Source organism: Chiloscyllium plagiosum, unplaced genomic scaffold, assembly GCF_037043375.1.
Source record: "Chiloscyllium plagiosum isolate Xiang-an unplaced genomic scaffold, Cpla_swu_hap1 HiC_scaffold_13, whole genome shotgun sequence".
Classification (NCBI taxonomy): Eukaryota; Metazoa; Chordata; class Chondrichthyes; order Orectolobiformes; family Hemiscylliidae; genus Chiloscyllium; species Chiloscyllium plagiosum.
In genome coordinates, this window is record NW_028270151.1 from 77,082,062 (window position 1) to 77,097,648 (window position 15,587).

General features: G+C 40.2%; 1 protein-coding gene across 7 annotated transcripts in view; it reads left to right on the top strand.

The window, feature by feature from the left end:
- Positions 1-14,677, top strand: part of dgkd (diacylglycerol kinase delta) — a 151,005-nt gene extending 136,328 nt beyond the window's left edge. For 3 of the 7 annotated variants that reach the window (XM_043701899.2, XM_043701903.2, XM_043701904.2), the window contains 4 exons: positions 154-273; positions 3,045-3,162; positions 5,394-5,551; positions 9,019-14,677. In XM_043701899.2, the coding sequence (XP_043557834.2) occupies positions 154-273; positions 3,045-3,162; positions 5,394-5,551; positions 9,019-9,108 (486 nt within the window). In that variant the 3' untranslated portion in view covers positions 9,109-14,677. Of the gene's footprint in view, positions 1-153; positions 274-3,044; positions 3,163-5,393; positions 5,552-6,793; positions 7,375-9,018 lie in introns of those variants that run through there. The other 4 variants (XM_087993770.1, XM_043701900.2, XM_043701902.2 and 1 more) reach the window with 4 other exon arrangements.
- The last annotated feature ends 910 nt before the right edge of the window (positions 14,678-15,587 follow it).

The following is a 15,587-nucleotide window of genomic DNA, read 5'->3' on the forward strand; positions in this document are numbered from 1 at the left end:
CATAACTGCTGAGTCATTCACTTCTGATCTTTAAACATCATAAAACAGAAGAGAGAAAGTACATGAAATTGCGCATGCACGTATTATGCTAGAGTTTGTTTTTATGTGACTACTGCTAAGCGTGCTGCTATATGCTTTCCTTTCTGGCTGCAGCAGTTGGATCCCCCTCAGAAGGATGAACTCACTGGGGCTCTGGCTAATGTGGACTTGCAACTTCGGAAACTAGCAGAGATTCCTTGGCTGTGTCAGCTCATTGAACCAAGTGATGATGAGGTAAGTTTGCAAACTTACAAAGGATTTTACTAAATGAACAATTTGTAGATTGGCACATGTTAGATGGTGTCTGCTTTTTTGCCATTTCTTTCCTTCCCCTCTTGAAGGTGCTGATTTTCCAGAAATACAGTTTTGTCTTCCTTGGTCAGAATGATCTAAAACTCATTAACAAATGAGTTTATCAAATTGCTAATTGAGATTTTGCTGTGTGGAGTTGGCACATTCTCTCCGTGTCTGCGTGGGTTTCCTCCAGGTGCTCCGGTTTCCTCCCACAGTCCAAAGATGTGCAGGTTAGGAGAATTGGCCATGCTAAATTGCCCATAGTACATTAGTCAGGGGTGAATGTAGGGTAATGGGTCTGGGTGGGTTACTCTTCGGAGGGTCGGTGTGGACTTGTTGGGCCGAAGGGCCTGTTTCCGCACTGTAGGTAATCTAATCTAATTGACTCCAAATGGATGGTGACCAGATGCTTCAGTCCATAAGAATTTGAAGCAGGAGTAGGCAATTTAGTTCCTTAAGTCTATTTCACCATTTAATACAATCAGGGCTGGTCTCACCTTGGCTGCAATTCTACTTTCCTGCTTGCTCCTAATAAGCCTTTAACCTGTTACTGATTAAACATCCGATGATCAACTCCTGAAATGTATTCAGTGTCCTGGTTCAACTAAGTGTCTACTGGTACTCTCCCAACTTGCCCAGCCTGTCATTCACCTTGATGCAATCATGCTGCATGACATGGGAATTAATGAGCTAACATTAAACTCTCCATTGTCGAAAAGGTACTTGCACTCTGGGGACAAAAGCTAATATTTATGTAGCTGCTAGCAGCCCAATGTCAAGATGGATGGAATTATGGGCCACATGAAATCTTATTTAAAATCTCATTGCTGTACCAACAATGAGTCTCAGGCTTCAATCTCCCTCAAAGACAATGACCAGCCTTCAATCTAATCTGGACAGGACATTGTCTTTGCAGCCGTTCACTCCATAAGTGGAAGATTGTGACCATTGGCCCCAGACCCATGGAATAATCAACTGCCCACTAATGTTTTTCACAGAGAAAACCTCACTTTCACCACTCAGCATGTCAGGAGACCATCAAACATAATAATCGTATGAAGATGTCTTTTAATGGCCTCCTGAGCAGGTGACATATGTTCTTTCCATGAGGTGTAATAATTAAATAACACTATTTGTAAGAAACAGGTGTTAGGTTCTTTTCCAAGGTTTCACACACAAGATGCAATTCACACGCACTAACTTCTGCAAACAGGTAAAATTTATTAAAGCCTGTACAAGCTAGCTGACCCCCTTTGACCCTCTTCACAGGCATGCAAAGTTGAGTCAAAAGAGGCCCCAAACAAAGGAAACACATCCCCTTTACACAGGTCAGTTGGTAATGCTTACAGGTACTCTGCCCACTCCCCACCGCCACCTCCACCCCAATAACCACATGCTAACCGAGGTACAATGGGAGGATGAGGTCATCCTCAGAGATAATGTAAATGCCCTAATCCTGGGGAATTGTTATGCAAACGATTTCCTGACTGTGTGATTCCCCAAAATAATGTAGGTGTGACATGTCCTAGCTTCAGGGGGATGGCTATGAAAGCACTTCTGAATGAGAATTCAATTTGATAATAACAGGAGAGTAGTAGTAAATGGCTGGCCAAATGATGTGTGAGTCATCCACATTCCTGCATGAATGTCACCCCCACCCAAAGACAGAACAGTTTAACCTTTTAACATTACATTAATGTCCAGAGAGATAGTACAATTTAATCTTTTAACATTACACAGGGAAGTTCTTTTTATATCCTGGCTAACATTTAACCCTCAGCTAATACCACACAAAGTAGATCTTATCCTCATTCATTTATAAATAGTGTTCCAAATAGTGTTCCTCACTTACCCACAACAAGGATAACAATTCTAATATTATCTAGTGACCATTAAACATTTTGGTACACCTTGAGAATGTAAAGGGTACTCCATTAGCTTTGTTACAGCTCTCACAAAGATTTCTTCTAAAATAACCAAGCCTTGGACTTGATGCCCCTGATTTCAACTAAGGAGAGTGCCCAGGTGTGGAGTTGGCACAACTCTGCATGAGACAAGCTCTTTTAATTCTTGGGTCTCATCGCTCAAAAATAGGTTTGCCTCCCACCCAGTCCTTGCATCAATGTTGTGCATATATGGTGATTGTGTATACCTGAAGAGTATTGTATGTATATGACGGGTCCGGGCAGTTATTTATCTGTCTTAGTAATTTACATGTGCATGTGTATGCAACATATGTTTTATTCATTCATGCTACCAAACACCCATCAATTCCAAACATTTCTAATTTGCTAACTAACCTGCCATGGGGCATTGTATCAGATGCTTTCTGAAAGTTCAAAAACGTAACACTCACAGCACTACCCTCATCACTTGCCTGTGTCACCTTGTCAAAATATCAATTAAATTTGTTAGACATGGCCTGTTGTTGAAAACACCAAAGTGATTGTCGAGGATCAACTTATTTTTTCTTCAAATATATATTTGTCTTATACAGTATTATGGCCTGCATCAGCTTTCCCACTATTAATATCAAGCTGACATGCCTGTAGTTTCCAGGCTTAACCTTTGTCCCTTTCTTAAACAACATCATCATGTTTGCAATCCTCCAGTCCCCCAGGACCGTGTTCAGAGAGGCCTTGAAAACCTCTGTCAATGGCTGTCACTGCTGTTACTTCTTTACTATTCTAATGTCTTTGTGTATTGCTCAGGGCCAGTTATTAGAATATTCTAAGCGCACTCGCAGTGCCAAATTTCGTCTTGTGTCAAAGTTAAAAAAAGAAAAGAACAACAAGAACAAGGAAACTAGGGGGAATATGGGACTACCAGGTACGTGTGTGAGCTCTGACCCTCCTTCACTTCTGTGTTATGTGTCCTGTATCTGTAACTTGCATTGTCGTCGTCATCATCTAGATTTGCTGCTGTACAATCTGTTCATGTTTGGAGAGAGTTGCATAAATCATGATCACATGTACATCCACATCTTACCAATCATACCAGTTCCATTATGTTGATGGAATTTTGAATTTTTACACTGCAAATATAACTCCTTGGCTGAGGCATTTGTATTGTTGTATTAAGAGAAATCAGCAAGCCCCATTGTCACCTTTGTTTTTACAATTTCATATCTGATAGTGGTACTGCAGGCTCCTCTATTGTGGTACTGAGATAAAATCATGCACTTGTCCATATATCTTAACCCTGAATTCATCGTCCACTGAAGTTGTAGAAGGCACATGCTTCAGAAGGGTGCACAATGGAGATAGATATTCCAAAGCTGGTCTTTGACATTTGTTCGCAGGATGCGGGTAGAAGTTATTTCCGTGCCAGAAGATAAAGCATTACTTTCCCAATTGTGGTATAAGCCATATATCCCAATAGATTCCTGCATTCTATCTAATCTTGATAAATGTGCGATAAATGGTCTCCGAGAAACCAAATGAAATGTTAGCTATGGTCATTATTTCTACTGGAAGGTGAATATTTGGTGGTAAGAACTGAATCAAGCCTGACTCTGAGCCTTCTGACAGTGAAATACCATGCTAACATTTACTGTGCAGAACTGAGAATAGAGAGAGACTGGATACTGCAGCAAAACTACTGCTGACACAGTAGAACCAGAGCAATTTGTAGAGGCCTCCCTGTTAACCCTTGCTTGGAATAAATAATGACAAAGGAGCAGTTGTCCGAAAACTTGTGATTTCAAATAAAGCTATTGGACTGTAACCTGGTGTCGTGTGACTTCTGACTTTAGAGTAAATAGTAGCTTAGATAAAAGGGAATTTCTCCTCAGTCCAAACCTGTGCAGAATTTCCTAAGCCAGATCTTTGATACTATATACCTTAGGCCTTTGCAGAACCTCTTACAATTGAACTCTGTGCAGAGTCTCGTAAACCAGAACCTTGCATGGAATCTCTGTCTTCCACCTGATCTTTCTGCAGAGTTTTCCCCTCCAGTATAAAAATGCTTACTCTGATTATTTTAACCAGTAATAAATTGTAGAAAATCAAAATACATTCTATGTTTATTATTTTAAATAGCAAATTGTATCTGTTTGGTGATATTAATGTATTACAGAAGCATTTGAGGGTGGGCTCCAGGCTGCTGTTTAAAATAGAACCTGCATTAGGAGACGCTGCATATTTGGGCACAAAATCTAATTTAATACCAGAACTGTAGTTTGCATCAGCACTGGATAACTCAGATAATTCCATATTTCCTAACTCATGTTATACTTCAACTGTCAGTTTTAATCTTGATTCCTACTGGTCAGAAAAATACAAACCAAGTTTAAGTTAAATTAAAGTAGTAGATTCAGGGGGCAATTTAATGAAGGGGAGTAACACATAATGAGTGGGATACAGAGGTAGAAGATGGTGGACGGCATATTAGCTCATTCAGCATGTACTCAACTTTGTTTTCAATTCCATTGATTTTGTTCTATTGATAATGTTAATTTTTTCTGTATTGGGGATTGATGTGAAGTGACCAATCTTCATATGATTTTAGCCAACGAATATCAGCACTGTTGTTTGACCCTGACTCCCAATTCTTTCCTCACGCAAAATCCATTTGCAACAAGAGTAAATGGAGCAGGACCTATGAACAATTCCTTCCACTGATTCCATCTCACTCTGGTACAGAAATTACTTATAGGGTTGACTTAGCTAACTGAGAACAGATTAGAGGTGGTATTTGAAATGCTGCCTCAGCACGAGACCAGGGAAACATTTACTAATGCTATGTCGGAAAGCTCACCTTTCATTGACTAGCAGGGCTGTTTATGAACTACAGTTTGACAGAGAGATTGGATGAGGCCAGTGGATGTTTGATCATATAGCCTGGAGCTCTCCACTCAAAAACAGATATTTCATTTCAGCAGCTGAACTGGATTCCACATTGGATTGTGTACTTACTGATTTAGAGTGTCTCCCTGAAATATCACTTGCAAGATTAGCTGATAGTATACTTTGCACTCTCTGAAATTTCTGTGGGCTTTTTTTTGCTAGCGGGTGATGGTTGTGCATTTCTCTTTGCCTTTGGGATTGTGGGTACTGAAGGTGGCGCTGCTCTTCGCTTTCCCACAGTGCATCAGTGGGGTACTGAGGAGGTGGCAGCCTGGTTAGAGCATCTTAGCCTGTTCGAGTACAGAGACATCTTCATCCGGCATGACATCCGTGGTTCAGAGCTCTTGCATCTGGAGAGACGAGACCTGAAGGTATATGAGTGACATTTTCACTTATGCATGAATACCAAACTAATACAGCCTGCCCTTATCAGTATTGTCTTTTCTGCTGTAACTTGCTGTTTGTTGAGATCACATCAGTTGGAAGGTACAGTGGAACCCTGAGCTCCAAGGGAGTTTGTAAAGAAGAGTTATACAATGGACAGGCTAATCTTGATTAGGCGAATCACCAGTGTGCTGGCAGCTACACACCCACAAAGCTTTCAAGACAAAATGCCAAATGCTATTGAAACTTTATTTGGGTAAGGAAAGGAGAATTTCAGGCAAAGAGTGGGCTCTGTTTGGGGACATTATACCATGACTTCGGAGAGCAACTTCACTCTTTTGGTACTGAGATAAAGATAGTTCTGACACCAAGATAATAGTAAATTGAAGCATAATCTGTAATTGGGTGCCGAGCTGGGGAGGATTCACTGGCATGGATTTTAATCTGAAGGCTTCTTCTCCGTTGGAGGGCTGAAAAGTCTGGAATAATGGGTTTCCCCAGTATCGTGCAGAATTTAACTACGGAATTGCTTTGGGAATGTTTCTGCCCACAGACAACATGATTGACAAGCTAGAGGCCTTTTCAATGGTAAGTCAACTGCACAAGGCCAAAGTCAACGAAGGCAGATATGTTCAAAGAGACAGTGAGACTATGATGGCTGAGGAAAATGGAATGAGTAGTGGAAGGCAGGGGTAAGAGTGAATAACTTTGACAAGAAAAGCAAGCACTCTTATTGATAACAAGCTGTCTTCTACAAGCCTATTGGACATCTGACCCTAAAACCAGGGGTGAGCAGGATCAAGGTGCATTCCTGTTTCTTATTCATTGCAACTTTGTCTTTGACATGAACTGCTCATTTATTCCTTAAAATTGAGATTTCCCCTATTGACTCTGACTCTGCCTGTTGTAGTTTGGTGTTGAGATTAGTGGTCTAACTAGCTGTAACACAGTACCAAGCTAATTACCTGGACAAGGACTCACCGGCTTTTTAATTGTTTTGGATAGTGGGGTGGTTGGGGAAGAAACAAAAAGTTTAAAAGTTGAGGTTTGTACCAGCAACCTGATGTGGTGCCAGCTGCTGCCTTGACTTTCTGACTATCTTGCATTCTGCTTCTTTCCTTCAACCGCTTATACCATTAGTACTCATCTCAGGGTAGCTATTGTTTAATCTCAAATATTTGGACATTTATGAACAAAATGTCGTGTAAGAACGCTCCCTTTCATTTCAGATATTTTATCCTCGCAGATGGCATTGTACAAGTACAACCCTGTGACGTGTGTATGTATTTATTAGGAATCTTGCATATTGCATGCTTTACCCATTCAAACTAACCTTATATCCTATGTGAAGATTTTCAAGCAATATTTTGGATATAGACGTGTCAACATTTTTCAATGTTATTAACCTATCTTCTTCTAGCTCTCAAAATATAGAGTATTACAGGTCCCAAAATACAAAGTGATGATATTGTGTCTCTCAATCATGTCTCTCAGAACTAACTTCGATTTTAGTTTTTACCTTTTGCTTATAAACTTGGTAGTTCAGATTTCACGACTTTCCACCATCTAATTTTTGAGTCTCTCCCAGGTGCCTGCGAAATGCTAGGCAAGGCAGGCATCCTTTAACCATCGTCCTGGCAACCAGTTGACCATCACTCAGGAATAATTTGAAGTTTAGATTGCAGTCATACTGTTCCTGAATAAGTGGCCTGGATTCAGGATAAGTGTTCAGGGTCATCCTGACCTATGGTTGGGTGCAAAAACAGAAATTGCTGGTGAAACTCAGCAGGTCTGGCAGCATCTATGGGAGAAAGCAGAGTTAACTTGTCGAGTCTGGTGACACTTCATCAGAACTCTTCATCATCAGTTTTGATGAGGAGACTCACAGGACTTGACATGTTAACTCTGCTTTCTTCCCACAGATGCTGCTAGACCTGAGTTTCTCCAGCAGTTTCTGTCTTTGTTTCAGATTTCCAGCATCCACAGTACTTTGACTTATTCTACTTCTGTGTGCCCCCTTGGCTCCCCAGTCCCAAGGTGCTTGTAATGTTATTCCTCATTGCCAGGCCTACATTCTCACCTCAGGAATTGCAAACCACTGCTTCAGACACCTGAACATTTTAAAGTGAGGAGTCAATGCTCAAACTCAAACATCAACTCAAAATCTCACACTCATAATGAACCCTCCACATGTGCACAAATCCTCAACAAACACTTGAAACGCACATTGATCTGTGCCTTCAGACCTGGCCTCTCTTACTGCCCAAACAGTTCTATAATGCTTCTGAGTGAAATGAATCGAGGACATTGTTAGAGAGTATCAGCTCACTGCACAAAAGGGCAGCTAATTCAGCACAAATTGGCAATCTCACTTAGGCAAGGGCTGACAGGAGAAATGGAAAATTCTTTTACGTAACCCCATCAGGCAACTAAACTTAAAGTTTGGCACTTTTCTTGTGCGGAGAAAGTGAGGTCTGCAGATGCTGGAGATCAGAGCTGAAAATGTGTTGCTGGAAAACCGCAGCAGGTCAGGCAGCATCCAGGGAACAGGAGAATCGACGTTTCGGGTATAAGCCCTTCCTGAAGCCAAGGGGGCACACAGAAGTAGAATAAGTCAAAGTACTGTGGATGCTGGAAATCTGAAACAAAGACAGAAACTGCTGGAGAAACTCAGCAGGTCTAGCAGCATCTGTGGGAAGAAAGCAGAGTTAACATGCCCTTTTCCAGCAACACATTTTCAGCATTTTTCTTGTGCTGCTTGACAGAGCTGTTTAAAGAGCTTTGTCGGTTACTCTGTACCTGACCTTAGAATGCTTGATGGGACGTTATATTGGAACCCTTGCCCTGTATCTAGACTTCCAAATAAAATCGCAAGAATGAGATGACCTTGGGGTTGGTGAAATAAAGACCTGTATTAGGCACCAGTAGGTTAGGCACTGCACCCAGTGGGATATCCAGTGTGTACTAGAGTAGTAAGCGCTATAGAATTTCACTTTTTAAACACCATGATGTGTATTGTATACCAATAGAATTTATTGTGTTCAAAGATTACATATGTACTTAAATATTTTCTGAATGGATTTTGATGGGGCCAGAAGTGGGTAACTTAGCCATGACTAATAAGTATTTGTGCAATGCTGTGAATAAAGCTCTGCTGTTCTGCTCTCTTTAATTTATCCAATTCTTATCCCATTCAGGGACATATTTCATTTTAAGAGAAGACAACATTTGAGCTGGTTATTGAGCTGTGTGGCAAAACTGTTGTTACAGGGACAAGGAGGAATGCGTAGTCGGTTCCTGGCGACCTTTTTGGGCCATTGTTTTATCCATTTAACCCAGTTTCCTTTTCAGGTTACTCCATTTCTTTGGCCTACATTTTGTTTCAGATTGTTCTATTATTTACTAAACTAACACACTGGCAATAAACACCTGTCCTCTAACCTGTGTTTGGCAGGACTTGGGGATAGCGAGAGTGGGCCACATGAAGCGAATCCTACATGGGATCAAGGAGTTGAGCCGGAATACTCCTGTCAGCGAAGTATGATGTATGTGTTCAACTCCTGCATATACAGAGCGACCTAAACTTCCAGCCCAATGCATAGAGGACCAGAGAGGCTAACCTTGGGCTGTACGTATCACCTTCAGCTAATCGGAGAGGGTTGGCCTTGGAACAGCCAATGGTTAATAAAACAATAAGAGATCGGATACTTAATCTCTCACCCAGTAGAAAGTGAGAACAAGGCTTAACCAATCAAACTGATACTGCATTCAAGGTAAAAAATCTGTCAAATCAGAATTCAAGTTACCTCAAGCAAATATCTCTGGCAACCAGTTAGATTGGATTTAATGCTGAAGTTCAGCTAGGACTAAGGCTGAATGCGATCTGCCCAAAATTTAACAGTAATCGCAATGAAGAGGAAGCATGATCCTTCGACAAAGGAATGTACCGCACACCAGTGACTTAATCTCAGAAACTCTTTGCAAAAGGGATAAAGCATCTCTTTATTATGTATACTCAGTGATTTAATGAAACTGTAATTTGGATGGAGCCTGTAGTAATTCACATCCACGGATATTAACTGAATCCTTTCATATTGTGATCAGTGACAGTTGGAGTTTGATTGTGGAGCCCTCCATTTCTCTCTCATCATAAGGGCTATCCACACACCTTTTGCAGAATACCAACTTTAAAAACATGGAAGTGCTATTACAATGTCTTCCTGCATTGATTGTCCTCAAAATCCTTGGTGTTAACGTGTTGTATCTCATTGCCTCACTAACTTAGACACATTAATGTATTCCAGAATGACAAGAAGCAGTCTCAAGCTTATGCATGTGTCTAAGCTATAACAGCACTTAGAACAGCACACAGCCCCCTAATATATTCTAAACTCAGTCACACTCTTCAACAGTAATGCAGCACTCATGTATTCTTACATGATACAGTTTTGGAGAATCAAAGAAATGTGAGAATAAGTCCTAAAGTGTTTGGACTAGATGAGAGTAAGTTTGGAAGTTTTCAGGATATTTGGAAATCAGTCCAGGGGTATATATGGTATCTGGAAGTCAGTCTGAATGTCTGTGATGTCTGAAAGTTAATCCTGAAATAATTGGGATAAATGACAGCCATTCTGTAGTGTTTTGGAATATGTGTGTGTGTGTGTGTGTGTCAGGTCTTAAGAAAGCTTTACATTTACATCATCTTTTATGACCTCATGACATTTACCTTACAATCAATTAGGTTTTCTGTTGAAGTGTAGTCACTGTTGTAATTTAAGAAATGCAAACAGCAAATTACCACAAAGAGTAATGTGATACTGAGTAGGCAGTCTGTTTATAGCAATATTGGTTGACAAATGAGTGTTGCCCTAGACAAGGGAGCTCCCTGCTTCAGATAGTGTTTTGGGAACTTTTGTGTCCATCCAATATGGCAGACTTGTTTAAAATCTCATTTAAAATTTGGTACTTACAACTATGCAGCACTCCTGGAGTATTTGAGATGTGAGAGTGGGCGTCCCAGTGTACTTGGGATGTGTAACAGTAAATCCTGGCATATCTGAGATGCTTGAATGAATGCCAGAATATCTGGGATACATAGGAATGAAACCTCTTTGAACTGGCATGTGTGAGAGTGAATCCTTTCAAGCTGGGATGTCTGTGTGAGAGAATTCAGGTATAACTGGGAGGTATGAGAGTGAATCCCAGAGTGTCTGGGACGTGTGTCTATGTGAGAGAGAGAGAGCAAGAATTCATGTTTAACTGGAATGTGTGAGAGTGAATCCCTGTCAATCTGGGATGTTTGAGAATGAGTGCTGCAATATTTGGGATGTCTGAAGAATAATATAAATAAATGTAACCAACATTTTCAGGTATTCTGATCTTGTTGCACATAGTACTCCTCATCATGAGCTGATTGTTGTCCTTGATTTTACCCAGTGGTTGCAATACTTTTGCCATTTCAGTGCTGGAAGTTATTGGGATTTGTGAGGAAACACGTTGACCACAGGATTTTGTGGCACAATGCACTTCCTTCAAGATTTGTTTGCCAATTTCTTTTTTAATGTTTAATTTTCCTGCAGTTTTGCACAACCCTCAGCTGAGAAAAATAGAGCTGGCTGAGAATTCCTCTCAAAATCTCTATATATTGTCAACTTAATTTAAATATTGTTGTGGCATCTCCAAACCAATTGTTCTAATCTTTGTATCTAAGTTCTTCCATCACCTTTTCCATCTCTATTTCTATATCAGTCTTCACCATAATCCCCATTCCAATTATCCTGTCCTCCTATTGTCTATGTCACCCCAACCCCATTCATGCACTGTGATGTGCATGCCTTCAGCCTCTAGGTCCCAGTCTGTGGAGTCTCTTTGTCTCCTGTAAGAGCTTGTTTAACATCTATCTCTCTAATAAAGCTTTTGATCCCTACTTGATTAACTTTTCCTTTAAATTATTTTTTTTTCATTTCCATGCATCTCTTCCAGCACCTTTTGATGTACTTTCTGTCATGGAGCTGTGATTTAAATACAGCTGTAGGCTGGTGCTCTCAAGTTCAGCATCCCTTTGTTTAAACAATGGAACTCCCCAACCCTGGATTGTTATGTACTGTTCCTAGATACTTCTAATACCCACGTTGTTACACCCCATGCATATCACCAGCCTTGGCCCAGAAGCTGTCCTTAAACACATCTTTCACTCCATTTAACTTATTCAGGTTGAACTAATTCTCACTAATCTGCTTGATCTTGCTAGTTTTGATGCAGTTTGCCTTGGTGCTGAATTCCTTTGCAGGTCAAGCAATGCACTTAGCTCACAGCAGAAACATTATCAGCTTCACCGCCAGTCAGCCTTTCACAGTATAACCCACGACTGTTTCCCACACAATCATGACCAGAATCGTTAATGTGGGTAAACTCTCCAACCGATGGGGCTGAATAGCTGAATCCAATCTTTGCTTAGCCCAGTGTGGCCTATCTCTTATTAATTAGCAAAAATTAGCCACTATTGGGAACCTGGCATATTACATCCATATGAAAATGCTGGAATAGCTTTTCTACACAATGGCTAATGAATCCTATTATTTTTGTAGTTTTAGCTGCCATGATTACAACCCACATAATGTATGTTTCACATCTCAGTGGCTAGCAGAGGACATCATACCAGGAAAATTAGATTATTCAGAGGGAAGTATAAACTAGCAAATTAAATAATAACATAGTTCCAAATTAGTCATGAAACAAGAGTAAGAAGGATCTTTGAAAAATTTGTTACAATGATAGAGTCCAGTCGTTCTGCAATTGCCATCATAGCTGCAAAAATGAAACTGAACGAGGAGAGATATCTTAATGTTATAATCCCAGTTTCAGAAAGTACCTGACAATCGAAAATCAGAACAAAGACCCAATGGTGTGAGATGTTTTACACACACAATCCCACATATTTTCGTTCGGCCTTATCACAGCACCACGTTGCCACCTTTTCAACAATACTACATTCCCAATTTCTCACCATGTTTCTGCCCTTATGACCCAATTTTCATGCTTTATCTCACTCATCTTAACACCACCGCCATATCACTCTGTCTTCCTTACTCACCTTCCTACCTATGTAACTTATTCACTTCTCTTTAGGGCACGTACCTCTGTTGACTATTTGTACTTTTCAGTTCCAGGCCCATAATTTGGCCAAAGTTCCTACTGCTAACATATACTTTTCTAAAATTTACTACATCCTGGTAAGGATGGAATGCATATATATTCACCTTCTCACTTCACAAATTTATCTAAATTGTTCATTCTGTTGTTTGGAAATATTTTTGACTGAACTGCCAAGTTAGTGATCTCTACTGCTGTAAATGAAGGTGCCATAATTGAAAGCAAAACATACATGAGGTAAGGATGACAAGGTTAAGATGTCAGTTTTCACTCTCATTACAGCTACACGTTGTAAATTCATCACTTTTCTCATGAGATAGGTAACCTTTATGTGGCAATGCAGATTACTGTTTAAAGCAAATATCATGGTTTTATGACCTGACTCCCCTCTTGTTTAAAAACAAGTGCCATGTTACAGCTATGTAAGGATTAATTATTTCTTGCATTTGAGGAATCATTTTTAACAAAAAAAAATTTCTCAAAATTGTTGGTGCAAATATAAAAACATCACACGAATCAGGAATAAAGTAGGTGTTGGGGAAAGAAAGCCTAAGTTGAAGGATTAATATAGTGTTAACAGGGAAAAGTTATATTAATGGGGAAGCAGTTTCTTAACAGAAAAAGTGATGTGGTGCATGAATGGAGAGACAAAATCATAATGGAGGGTAATGGTGTATTAAGGGAGACACTGAGGCTGATTTTTCATTCATGATCCCAAATCAAATATCTGTTATCCCTGCTGAAATGAGATGGGATCACAGTGCACAATGGGAAAGAATTTGGCCTACAATCATCCCACTGCCTTTGCCTAGATTTCCTTTACATTGCACCACTGTTAATCAATTTTATTTTGTCAATGTTATGCAGATGGAGATGGGAGGACAGGAACCAGGATTCCACTGGATTTTCCTGACGTCTGCCTCTCTCACCTCAGCTATATAAAAGGTGATAATAAGCCCAAGAAGCATAGGTAATAGCCTTGCATACCATCAAAGTAAAGAAGAGGCTTTCTAGCAACCTCCCCTACATTTGTTCCAGTTGCCATTTATCTTCCTTGCAACATGAATTCAAACGAAAACCTGCCATACATATCAGATAGTCGACCAGGAAATGGTTTAGATTTAGGCCAAAATTGGAGGGGCAGGCAGGATTCCTGCCCAACCTAAACCATACCCCAGAGAGAAGACAGTAAATAACTAAATACAGCAGCAGTGCACCAACAGTGAGAAACAAGTGGGTTGATGAAGAAACATGGTACTTTAACATACAGCAAGAAATGCTGCATTAACAGCTCTTTTTGTTTTAAGAGAGATTACGTTGTGATGCAGTAATGTCTGGGCGGTTACACTTTCTTCTAGTAGGACTGATTGGATTTCAAGTACTTTTATAGCTTTTGATACTTCAATCAACAATAACTTTGATATTTATCGAGACCGCACTTGCGTTCAGAGGGAAACTGGGTTTCTGTTGAAAGGAGTCCATAACTCTCTTAAATATGAGACTGTGTCTCTGCTTTTAGTTCTGTTTAAAGGAAGATTACAGTTCTACTTAAAGGGAGATTGCAGCTCACTGCCCTGTTTGAAGGTAGCTGCTCAGTACTGTTGATGTTTTTGTGTCTTTGTTAGCCAATAAAGGATCTGGCCTGAGACTCCAGGCTTGACAGATGATAGCAGGTATCACTGCACCTCTGCCTTAACTCGCCAAGTGACAGAATTCCTTGTTATTTACCTCACTCTCGGGAACACTGTTTTATTTAGAGAGCACCCAATGGATCAGGTTCTCTGGGTTCTGTCTATCTTCTGCCTCTCCATGAGGTCTGCATGTTGTATTTATTCTTAATTTATATATAAATATGGTTGTGACTGTATTTTTGTACATATTAATTGTCATTTGATGTATATATTTCCTGTAAATACAATGGGATTGAATCCAAGCTTCCAGTAAAATGTTTTTTCTCAGTTTTCTGTGGCTCAGGTTTCTGTGTTCTTTGAAATGTTTATTTCTCTCTCAGTGCTGGTTTTTGATATTTAACAAATTTATTAGAATTCTGTGAGAATATAATAAGGTTGGTGTCATACATTTGAACTTCCAACAGGCATTCACTGAGGTGCCACCTAAGAGTGTACTGCACGTGGTAAGAGCGTCTGGTTTTGAGGGTGATTTATTCGCATAGAGGATTAGCTACAGTGGTGAGCATAAGTGGGTAATTTTTGGGCTACATAGCTGTAACTAGTGGATTACAACAGGGATCATATCTGGGGCCTTATCTGTTGATAGTTTATATTTATGACTTGGTGATGGGGAAGACGAATGGTAACCAAACTTGCTGAAGACCCAGAGACAAGCAGGCAAGCAAGTGTGAAAAGTACAGTATGTGCCAAGGGATATAGGTAGGTTAAGTGAGTGGGCAAAATTTTGGTCGAATTATGAGAAATTGTTAGATTATCCCCTTTGGTAGGAAGAATAGAAAAGGTTAATATTTAAATAGAGACTCTACAGAGGGGTGTGTGCATTCTTGTACGTGGATCACAAAATGTCAGCATGTACAACAAGTGGTTGGAAAGGCAAATGAAAGGTCTTTATTACAAGGGGGGGTGGAATATAATTGTAAGGAAGCCTTGCTGCAGGTCGTTACTGAGTGTACAGAATGCTTCAGGTGCAGTTTTCGTTTCCTTACTTAATTAGGGATACACTTGCATTGGAACCAATGCCAAAAAGGTCCAGTGGACTGATTCCTGAGATGAAGAAATTGTCATATGAGGAACGGTTGAGCAGGTTGTGTCTGTGCTTAGTGGAGTCAACTTCTTGCATCTGATTCTGAAAGTGCCTGACAGGCTCATTATAGGGAGGATGTTACACTTGGGGGAATCT